Source organism: Somniosus microcephalus, chromosome 2 (genome assembly GCF_052327205.1).
Source record: "Somniosus microcephalus isolate GS21.2 chromosome 2, FLI_Smic_1.0, whole genome shotgun sequence".
NCBI lineage: Eukaryota > Metazoa > Chordata > Chondrichthyes > Squaliformes > Somniosidae > Somniosus > Somniosus microcephalus.
This window is the reverse complement of record NC_140988.1, coordinates 340,381,497-340,393,478: the sequence shown is the minus strand read 5'-3', so window position 1 is coordinate 340,393,478 and position 11,982 is coordinate 340,381,497. Positions and strand designations below refer to the sequence as shown.

The 11,982-nt window shown below is 42.5% G+C and overlaps 1 protein-coding gene across 1 annotated transcript in view; it reads right to left on the bottom strand.

Annotated features, from left to right (window-relative positions):
* Positions 1 to 8,966: 8,966 nt before the first annotated feature.
* The window catches only part of LOC147123638 (uncharacterized), a 48,604-nt gene continuing 45,588 nt past the window's right edge, over positions 8,967 to 11,982 (bottom strand). The window contains exons 5-6 of the mRNA XM_085966739.1: positions 11,216 to 11,280; positions 8,967 to 10,108 (exon numbers count right to left, since the gene is read on the bottom strand). Coding sequence (XP_085822865.1) covers positions 10,008 to 10,108; positions 11,216 to 11,280 — 166 coding nt within the window. The 3' untranslated portion in view covers positions 8,967 to 10,007. The remainder of the gene's footprint in view (positions 10,109 to 11,215; positions 11,281 to 11,982) is intronic.

The window sequence follows — 11,982 nt, the reverse complement described above, 5'->3', positions numbered from 1 at the left end:
ATTATGGTCACTCATTCCAAGGGGATCCTTTACTAGGACATTTTTAATTAATCCTGTCTCGTTGCACAGGACCAGATCTAAGGTTGCTTGCCCCCTGGTTGGTTCAGTTACATACTGCTCAAGAAACCCATCCCTAATACACTCAATGAACTCATCCTCAAGGCAGCCCTGCCCAATTTGATTTGTCCAATTAATATGATAGTTAAAATCCCCCATAATTATAGATGCTCCCTTATTACAAGCCTCAACTATTTCCTGATTGATACTCCGTCCAACAGAGTTGCAACTGTTCGGAGGCCTATAGACTACGCCCACTAGTGTTTTTTTCCCCTTATTATTCCTTACCTCCACCCAAACTGTTTCATTATCCTGATCTTTTGACCCAATATAATTTCTCTGTATTACAGTGATTCCTTCCTTTATTAACATAGCCACCCCACCTCCCCTTCCTTCCTGCCTGGGACAAGGACATAAAAAAGGAAAGCAAGCTCTAGGGTTCATTTCTAGAGGGATAGAATTGAAAAGTAGAGAAGTTACACTAAACTTGTATCGAACCTTGGTTAGACAACACTTAGAGTACTGTGTACAATTCTGGTCACCATATTATAGAAAGGATGTAGAGGCAGTGGAGAGGGTGCAGAGATTTACAAGGATGATACCAGAAATACGAGAGTATACCTATCAGGAAAGGATGAACAGGCTGGGTTTCTTTTCTCTTGAAAACAGAAGGCTGAGGGGTGACCTAATAGAGGTCTTTAAAATTATGAAAGGTTTTGATAGAGTAGACACAGAGAGAATGTTTCAACTTGTGGGGAAGAGCATAACTAGAGGCCATCAATATAAGATAGCCACTAAGAAATCAAATAGTGAATTCAGAAGAAACTTCTTTACCCAGAGTGATGAGAATGTGGAATTCGCTACCACTGGGAGTGGTTGAAGCGAATAGTATAGATGTATTTAAGGGGAGGCTAGATAAGCATATGAGGGAGAAGGGAATAGAGGGTTTTGCTGATAGTTAGATGAGGAAAGATGGGAGGAGGCTCGAGTGGAGCATAAACACCGGCATAGACTGGTTGGGCCAAATGGCCTGTTTCTGTGCCGAATATCCTATGTAATTGATGTGCCTCAATAATCCCGAGACTCGATGTTAGCGAAACAAAACAAGGCTTTTATTAACTTAGAAGATAACACGCAGTGGAGAGAGGTATCTTCCCTGGAGGTCTGCAGTACTGGCTGTGAGGCCAGACTGAGCTGGCTTACATAGAGGCCAGGTATGGGCGGAGCCCTACACACAACACATTCCATACATTCCAATACACAATACAATGGTGAGGAGAAACCTGAAACCAACCACAGTCACAGGCAATACAATGGTAAGGGGGAACCTGAAACCAACCACAGTCACAGGCAGTGATGAATGGAATATTTCATCACAGTAATCCTATGTAATGTTCGTTGCTGGATGCACTCAATCTTGGCACAATCCTGAACAGTGAAGATAGTTTGTCACACCTGACAGGCACACTGCACCACTGGTCTACAACTGACATAAAATAATACAAATGGGCTGCTTTAGCTCTCTTGAGCATTGTCACAATATAATTAGCTTTCAAGTCTTAATTTATGCTTTTGGCTGTGGGTTCCAACGTGCAGTCGATGAACATATTTACAACTGGCATGGGAATTGGCTTGGCACCTGGCTTGCTTCATTGGTTAAATGCAAATGGACACCAACTGTCTGTGGTGTTGCATGGCCATAATAACCACCACAGTCTGTGTGTTATTTACCTTGGTACATTGGAAAGCTGGGCTTCCTGTTTCAAACTGTTAGAGATTATTTCACTGCAGGAGGTCTCTTAGAGCAGAGACCACCTCCCCCCCCACAAAGAATGTGAGAGAAGGAAAGGAGTTATGCATCCAAAATGAAAAATAAAAGGAAAGATCTTCCTGGGTCATGCCTAGGTGCATTGGATTGCCAGGATGCAACAAATATCAGAAAATTGGGCGGGTCAGATAAGATGCCTGTAAATGAATTTATCCGATCTTCTGATATTCAGCGCATCCAGGTGATCCATTGCAGCTGGGCACAGAGCCAGGAACATCTCCCCATAAATCTTTTTCTTTTTGGCCTTAATTACTACATTATTATTGGGCAGAGACCAGCTCTCGACATAGAATCACAGAAATTTACAGCACAGAAGGAGGCTGAAAAAGAGCTATCCAGCCTAATCCCACTTTCCAGCTCCTGGTCCGTAGCCTTGTAGGTTACGACACTTCAGGTGCATATCCAAGTACTTTTTAAATGTGGTGAGGGTTTCTGCCTCTACCACCCTTTCAGGCAGTGAGTTCCAGACCCCCACCACCCTCTGGGTGAAGAAAGTTCTCCTCAACTCCCCTCTAATCTTTCTACCAATTACTTTAAATCTATGCCCCCTGGTTATTGACCCTTCTGCGAAGAGAAATAGGTCCTTCCTATCCGCTCTATCTAGGCCTCTCATAATTTTATACACCTCAGTTAAGTCTCCCCTCAGCCTCCCCTGTTCCAAGGAAAACAACCCCAGCCTATCCAATCTTTCCTCATAGCTAAAATTCTCCAGTCCTGGCAACGTCCTCTTAAATCTCCTTCCTGACGTGCTTCAGGTCAGCCAACAATCCCCTCAAAGTGTAGATACTCAAGTTTACTGCCGTTTTGTATTATCCACTGTCATTGTTCCTGAAATTGAATTGTTTATTTATCAAAAAAGAAGTGGAGCAAGTCTGGTGCCTTGAGAGACACCAGTATCAGCAGCCAACCATCCTGATAATTCTCTTCCCCTGTTTTTACTTGCTGTACTCATTTGGTTAAAAAGAGAACCCAAAGCATCAAAGGAGAGCTGAATGGCTGTTCACAGCTTCATTTCGTGCAGAAGAATATGGTAGTTGATCAAGTTAAATGTTTTTCAACAATCTGCCAGTACTGATCTGACTGTACAGGCAACATTTTCTGCTCCATGTCCAGCTGAATTTGGACTGACTTAAAGTGGTCAGGATTGGGAAGTGTGGGGGAACCATTCTGCTAATTCCCCAGTATCCTCCACCATTTCCAGGACTTTCTGCCAGGAGCGATGACGGATATTGAATATGCAGCGCATTCAAATGATAGATTAATGATAATGTGGTTCCTAGTATCCAGTGTCATATTTCATGTTTTTTGTAAAACCATTTTTCCACAGAAAGGATTTGGAATAAAAAGATTTCCTTTAATGTTTTTAAAACAAGTTTAAAAAAATGATAGGTGATAGTTAGTTGAGATACTAATGAGCTAGCTTTGATGGCATTTCCCCATAAATTGTAAATACGCAATTTGTTAGCCTGTTTTGACAATCAAAAAGCCTTTGATTTTTTTGGCTGTGTACAGAGAGGTATCAGATAGAGGCAGGGACATAGACTGGCAGGGGAGGGTTTTGAACAGGAAGTCTGTAAGGCAGTCCAGCTTTAATTGTAAGGCCTCTCCCTGAGACTAAGAGGTCAGAAGTGCTGGAGGAACAAATAGAATTTATCTTGTTTAAGTCAAGTAAGCCAACCCACTGTTGCGGGAAAAGAGTGGCATGTTCTTTATTTTGTATTATTAAGCGAAAATAAGTTGTACTGTTTGAATTAAGCAAGTCCAGTTATAACTGCTGTTCAGTCTTTTCTGCATTATGGACAGGGACCAGCTCTTGACATGCTTTACTGTGTAATGAAACAACAACAATGCCTGTCAATGCAAAACATAGTAAAACATCCCAAGGCACTTTACAGGAGTGTTACCAAACAAAATTTGACAGCAAGCCACATAAACAGATAGTAGGACAGGTGACCAAAAGCTTGATCAAAGAGGTAGGTTTTAAGGAGTGTCTTAAAGGAGGAAAATGAGGTAGAGAGGTGGAGAGGTTTAGGGAGGGAATTCCAGAGCTTAGGGCCGAGGTAGCTGAAGGTATGGCCGCCAATGGTGATTATTTTGTATCATTAAGCGAAAATAAGTTGTACTATTTGAATTAAGCTAGTCCAATTATAACTTCTGTTCTGTATTTTCTACATTATTGGCCATGGACGGGGTACGGTAGTATAGTGGTAATGTTACTGGACTAGTAATCCAGAGGCCTGGACTATTGATCCGGAGACATGAGTTCAAATCCCACCACGGCAGCTGGGGAATTTAAATTCAAATAAATCTGGAATAAAAAGCTAGTGTCAGTAATGGTGACCATGAAACTACTGGATTGTCTTAATAAACCCTGATGCGCTATCAATTACTCATAAAAGACAGAGAGTAACTAAAGGCTTTTATTAGCAAAGAACAGAGCATGCCTCTCGTGGTTGACTGGGTTCCAAGAAGGCAGGGGGCTGCAGGTCAATCACCTTTATACCTGGGCCTGTGTGGGTGGAGCCAGCCGAGACATGTTGAGGCATGCATAGGTACAACAGTGTGTATCAACAACAACAACAACAACAGTGGTTTACCACAAACCCATCTGGTTCACTAATGTCCTTTAGGGAAGGAAATCTGCCGCCCCTTACCCGGTCTGGCCTATATGCAACTCCAGACCCACAGCAATGTGGTTGACTCTTAACTGCCCTCTGAAATGGCCTAGCAAGTCACTCAGTTGTATTCAAGAAGGCGGCTCACCACCACCTTCTTGAGGGCAATTAGTAATGGGCAATAAATGCTGGTCTTACCGGCGACATCCACATTCAATGAATTAAAAAAATGGACCAGCTTAATGATATATACAGGCCTTCAGAGAGATTAAAGAGCGTTAGCGTGAAAACGCAAATATACAGTCCGGATTACAAAAGGATGCTATTGTTACATCCCTGGGTTAAGCCTCCAGGGCAGCCTGAGTCAACACGCATAAAAGTAAGATGCTGTGACAGCTTACAGGACTAACTGATGTCACTGAACCAGAGAAAGTATCTACACCATATCAGAATTTGTAATACCAAAAACAAACTATAATACCTCCTTGCCCAAGTACAATCAATTGTCTTAGGCCATGATATAGATCCTCAGCCACTGCAAGTGACCCATCTGCCTCACAAATGCTATACACTAGGATCAGTATGGCATTATCACATTGGCTGACACATTCCTGTCATGTGACTGTGGCAACCCAAATATGTATTCAAAATCTGCCATCACTTCCAGGAGAAAATCTTGGAAGTAGCAGAGGGCACCTTGGAGACATTATACTGGCTCCAAGGTGCCCTCTGCTACTTCCAAGATTTTCTCCTGGAAATGATGGCAGACTTTGAATACATGTATGGGGGTATGTGAATGCCACACTTCACACTCCTGTAGCAGTCGGCGCAGACTCCATGGATTTTTAGATTATGAACATATACCCTTATTAAAAACTGGACAGGCTGTTTGGGGGGGAAGCTGTGAAAAACCACTCAAGCTGAAGGTGGCTCACGTAACCAGGTTGCATTCGTATGGTAACGAACTGTCCTTGGGAACAATGGCCCAAGAGGCCCACTCCCAAGTCTTGAATAACGAAGCTGGCGACTCATTGTTTCTGGAGAAGAGGAGCTCGTTAAGTTAATCGGCTGGGAGATCGAAATGAGATCTAAACCATCCAAACCTGGGATGAAGCCTGGAAACCATTTCCCTGAGGCCATGTGTCCATTAAAACCACAGACAGCGGTCTGTGTATTGGAGGGGTATATTAGAGAGCAGTTTGGATAGCTCTCTCTCTCCTGCCCTCCACACAACGGAACATCAAGAGGAGCTGAGCCTTGCTCTTCCAACCGAGACGGACTTCGACTAAGGCTGGGACTCGCATGCCGCAAGGCCGGTACGGAAGCAGGTAGCCGAGACGTACGGGAGGAAGCTGCAAGCAAGATCAAAGGGAAATCTAGGTGAGCATTGCCAAGCCTACAGACCCACAAGATCACTTGGCTGTGTGAGGGGGTGCCTGTATGTTCCTACCAAACCAGAGGGGGTTTAGCGTTGGAAGGGTCCTGTGATAGTTTAGTTCATGGGAGGGTGTTTTTAGGCTGTGGCAAGTCAGCACGGCAGGGGCTTGTTGGACAAGTCAGGGTTGTACTGTTTTAAACTGTACTGTTGTGTTCACACTGCTTGTACTGTATGCGAGTGGAGTGGTTTTTGTCAACCTTAATAAACACTGTATGGGTGAGTCCGAAAACGCTGTCTGTGTGCAAATCTGTCCTCAGTAATCCCTATCGTCCAGAACTTGTAGTAAGGGGGTTTGCATGCTCGCTATGGGCGGGGCGAAACCACTTACAATAATTGGCGATTGCGGCAGGGGCCATAGGAAATTGGCCACCGCAAAAACTGGTTACACTCCTAACTGCTTCAGAACAACAATAACTTATATTTATATTAGATCCACCCAAAATCAGGCGCACATGCAGCGAAACCTGTGCCCTAGACCTCTAAGTAATAACTTGGAGAAGCGGCATGATACTTGCATGATGCCCATCTTTAGAAAGGTGCCCATCAATCAATGGTTTCATAAACAAACACTGAAAGCAAATGAGGAGTACCGTCCTTCCATAAAATATGTGAGGTTCCAACAGGGTCACATAATTTGTGTATTTTAACTTTTGAACAATTAAAAAAATTAACATGCATCAAAAACCCAAACATATTATTGAAATGAGTGATATTTTGACAAGCATGAGAAAAACATTTTATTAAAGTGTATATTTATGTTTTGGGTATGAACATAAAAGCAGGAATCATTTTAAATGAAATAAAAAGTAACATAAGCAGGTAATCTATCTAATAGAATTGAGATTTCACAACAATAGTCACAGCAAAAGAGAAGACAATAAATGGATGGCTTCATCATGTTTATAAATCATTATAGCTTTTAACCAAAGTGGGTCAGACAAAACCAACCTGAGTTTCACTTTTCTGATTCTTCCTCCATCCAATTTCTGTCTTGCAGTTTCTTCAGCTTCCAATCTAAATAAGGCCTATTTGTTTATGCTGGTTTTATGGTCTCAGTTGCTCATCATACCTTTCTTGATTCATTTAATTTTGACCTGTTGCTAAATTTATAAGGCTAGAAATCCCTTGTGTCTCTGGTGTTCCAACGCACTCCTGGCTGGCCTCCCACATTCTACCCGACATAAACTTGAGGTGATCCAAAACTCGGCTGCCCGTGTCCCAACTCGCATCAAGTCCCGTTCACCCATCACCCCTGTGCTCGCTGACCTCCATTGGCTCCCGGTTAAGCAATGCCTCGATTTCAAAATTCTCATCCTTGTTTTCAAATCCCTCCATGGCCTCGCCCCTCCCTATCTCTGTAATCTCCCCACAATCCACGGAGATATCTGCGCTCCTCTAATTCTGCCCTCTTGAGCATCCCTGATTATAATCGCTCAACCATTGGTGGCCGTGCCTTCTGTTGCCTAGGCCCTAAGCTCTGGAATTCCCTCCCTAAACCTCTCCGCCTCTCTACCTCTCTTTCCTCCTTTAAGATGCTCCTTAAAACCTACCTCTTTGACCAAGCTTTTGGTCATCTGCCCTAATTTCTCCTTGTATGGCTCGGTGTCAAATTTATTGTCTTATAATACACCTGTGAAGCACCTTGGGATGTTTTACTACATTAAAGGTGCTATATAAATACAAATTGTTGTTGTTGTGTGGAATTAGTGTAATCTGGGAGAAAGGGAGGAACTTGGGATTTCTGCACCAACTTGACCTAGGGTTTTTCTTCCACCCTACCCATTATGACGTTGCCTTTGGAGGGGATACTGATGCCTGCATAACGCTTTACAAGGCAGTGTTAGAAAGCAGGGGTGTCCAAAATGTATATGGTTATGTGGATAAAATTGTGACGCAAATAATGCTGCGTTTACATGATTGTATTAAAACTGGAGACAAAAAGTCTCTTCAGACTAGTATTCGAATAATTAGATAGATGCTTAGAATCTGCTTGTGTTTTGGTTCCCTGTGGATGTTATAGCATTCTGCAGTGTGACGGTCATATATAATCTTGTTTCCAAGCTAACTATCTGCTGTTTTCAAGTTAGGAGTTCAACTTTGTTTATGTATCTCTAATTGGACCAACTAAGGCCCAAAGCCTATGTTTCTTCTATTATTGCTAATTACCATGATATAATGCTACGGTAGAAATTGGAGTTAGCTTAGCAAAACTGTTTGTGAAAATAATTAGCAGTTAGTTAGTATAGAAAGACATATAAGAAAAGAAATTTAGGGGAGTAAAGGTATCCATCTCAGGATGGAGCAGTTTGTTATATGAAAGTGAGATAATGACCGGCTGAAGCAGAACAGCTCTGGCTTGGGCATCTTGATCGAAAGGGTACAATGCCAGGCCTAGTACCAATTGTGCCAGGGAGGATGGGGACAAAGAGAGATAGGACAAATTCCAATGGAGAAACCTTCAAAATGTAAAAACAAGGAAGATAAATTGGCAAAGGACATGAGACCCCTGAGACAAAGAACTCGACGCCCCATTGGGTACTGAGTTTTATGGGGAACTTCTAAGTTAAATGGTCTTGTCAATAATTTGGCCTCAGGCCCACCCCTAAAAAGAGAATTAAAGCAAGACCCAAAAAGCCCTTAGACCAGACAGGGGAGCAGAGGGTGGACACAAGCGGACCCTGGTCCAACACCCTTGGGTAGTTCAGAGAAAGAGAGAGAGAGAGAGACACGTGAGACAAGAAGAGAATGAATAAGAAGAGTTGTTCGTGCAAGCCAGCCATCTGTCCAATTGGGTCCGGTACCAGCTACTTGTCACGGTCGTATGTTTTTGCTGTATTACTAGTGTGTTATATTCCGTCCTAAACTCCGATTAAACACAATAGACCAAATTGGTTTGCACTCGATCCTGTTTACCAGAGATACGCAAATCTCTACAGCAGCAAAGATCAGACAACATTTTTCCATGACAGAATTTGGGTCAAACCAGCTCGGGGCCCCCAAACCCTTCACCCCACCCACCCTGCCCTGCTCTAACATCCTGCTGACTTTGTTACTGGCATGGGTGCCCACACCTATTCTGCAAAAAAAAACCATCCCTGAGATTTGGATGGGGTCAGGTTGAGGGCAAACAGGTAGGTTGACGTCCCACCCTGCTGCACTTCCAGCTACAGAGCGAACCTTCAAGAATTTCAAGGCCTATACCGTACCAAATTCATTTGGTGCCTCCTAACCTTGATAAGTCTCTCGAACATTTCAACTTCTTGTCAAACAAAGTCAAATCTATCATTTCTAAGGGGTAAATTTTCCTCTTTAGTGCTCCCAGCACTGAGTTCCATAGGAAAAGTGGGCACTAGCTGGCCATGCTTTTCTACCATTCTGTGGAGGGGGTGTTAAGATGAAAATTTGTCACTAACTTCCCCGCTGCTGAAATGACCATTCTAGATGACTACCTGCGCTCACTATCATCTGTGACTCTGTTTCTCTCACTGCTCAGACTGGCACTGATGCTTGGTTTTCCTGCGGACATGCAAAACAAGCACCGAAGGATTTCCCAGCCCGTGCCTGTCCAAGACATGACTACTGCTGCTCCACAATTGGGAAGCTTTCTTCTATTGTAACATTTTTTGTTTCTGTTTTAATGATAGTGTTCTGGCCACTGCTGTCCTGAACTTTCTTCTCTTAATCTATGTCATCTTATTCATTCTTTCTCTCCCCTGCATCCTCACTGTTGAAATCAAGATGTCTGTTTCCCAGTCTAATTCAGTCTTCCTGAGCAGCATAAAACTAAGAACATTCCTCATTCTCTTCTTTCTTACAATCTGCATGCCTTTAAAACCCAAGCTTGGTCCTGCCTAACTCCTACTAATTGATTTGGCTAGTCTCCTGTCCTGATTTTTTTTTAACCTTGATGGTATCTGGCTGGCACTATGGGGCTTGGCCCCCTCACCCAATTTTCTAAATTCTACATCTAAGTACTATTTAATCAGACTGGAAAATACATGTTGCACAGCACACATGATTGAACCATATCTTTACATTACAGTTATTTAAATCGGCACATTTTGAAGATTTATGCATTCTTATATATTTCAGGTGGGGAGTTCTCTTCTGTCACCTTGTTCATTGATTGATGTTTCTCATGTGTATGTGAAATATTTTTATAGATGTTATCTAGAAAACAAAAAGGCAAAAATAAAATAAATCTATTCATAGCAAAGATATCTCAATCGTGACTATTGTATAGGCCAAAGTTGAGAAGATGAGCTTCAAACTCAAGGTACTGGCATCTTAATCTACTTTCCTCATTTCGGTGAGGTTTTGTTAGTTTCTAGTCAATGTGGAGGGTGAGGAGAAGGAACATAATGGACATTATTAAACTGAGCCTCTTTCTTTTTTGTTCTATTTTAAACATAATAACAATTTACAGCTGCAGGCAACTGCAACAACTATAAATAATTCACAAATGTTATCCTAGTGGTCGCTAGGAATACAGAAAGGCTTGGGAGGAATTGCACCAGAGGGGGAGGAAGTGGAAAGATCACCTTTTGCTCCCACAGAAAATGACAAACTTCAACAAATAAGGCAGAATCCAGGGCTCTGCCCCAAATTCCGGCAAAAGAAAATGGTCCGGAATTTGCGGTCAGCGGCGAAGCGACGGCAATCGCCGCTGACCTCAAAGAAAGCTGCTCACAAGATCTAGCGATCTCTGTGGCGTGAATTTCAGCTCTCCCAATGTTAGTTTGAATCTGGCGCCAAATCAAGTGAATCTCCAGCGTCCAGCAACAGTGATGTCATCAAGCAGGCTAAGCAGCCAATCACATTGAAGAATTCTCACAGGAAGTAAAATGCACAAATTATAATTTACTTTATAAATTTTGCCGAGAGCGAAATAAAGATTGACGCATAGACATAGGATTAAGGTAGAAGCTGAAATATCATAAACAAACTTAAAAAAAGTATTTTAAAAACCATGTCATTCTTACCATATCAATGGAAAAATGACATTCCACAAATATAAAATTAGATTTTCAGGACCAGAATGGTTGTTCAGCAGTCAATATGCCATTATAAACCCAGTTACGCCTCTTTCAACAAGGCTTTACTTTTTCAGCAGTGCGGGGAGGGGGGGTGGGTGTTTAACAGGTGATATTTCAGCTTACTAGGGGAAGTTTTCATCCTTCAGTATAATTCGAATTGATTGCCGGCTCCGCAAAATGTACCCCAAACTCTATGGAAGACACTGGCTATATGTTTTGAGTGGGCGCATAACATTCTTACCTGATATATCCTCAATTTTCCGACAAGCGAGGCTGAGTTCTGTGCTATTTACATAAAATTGAGAACTGTAACAGACATTTTATAACAGAAGTTTAATGCATGGATTAATTAATACATTTTGACTGAATATATACGGTGATACAAAAGGATTCAAACCGTTATCAGTTGCCGCTAAACTTATCTGGTATTTAACTCTGCTGCTTTTAAACAATATTAAATTATATCAACATAGGGCATGGAACCAGAAAGTGACATTCAGCCCATTCAGCCTGTTCCTTCCTCGATCCGATCTGTCATAGACGCAGCCCAATCTATTTAACTTCCTCAGAAAAAATCTTCAAGGTTTTTCCTTATCGCCGCAAAAATAAATCTAGCAAAACCCCAGAATATCTATCTTGACCAGTTACCAAAACCAGACGTAATCTACCCAGGAGCCGCTTTAACCTCTACAGGTGGCTCGGTTTTTAAAGAGGTCTCTGCTTTGGAGCTCATGTTAGTTGGCCTCAGAGCCTCTCAGCTAGAGAGTAAAAGGATTGCAGCAAGTGTCTGCCCTCTAGTGACCTCTTTTGTGAAGAGTACATCAAGGGGGACAGGATCAGCCATGATGCTCTCTGCCAGCGCTCATTGTCTGGGCTCACAAATGACGAAGCGGGTCTCGGAGGGGTGTTACTGCCCATGGAAATGTACTCCAGCCAACACAAGTCACGGTCTTCAGGACAGGAAGGGAGATAACAAAAGAAAATAAATGGTTCATACAGACTGGCAGC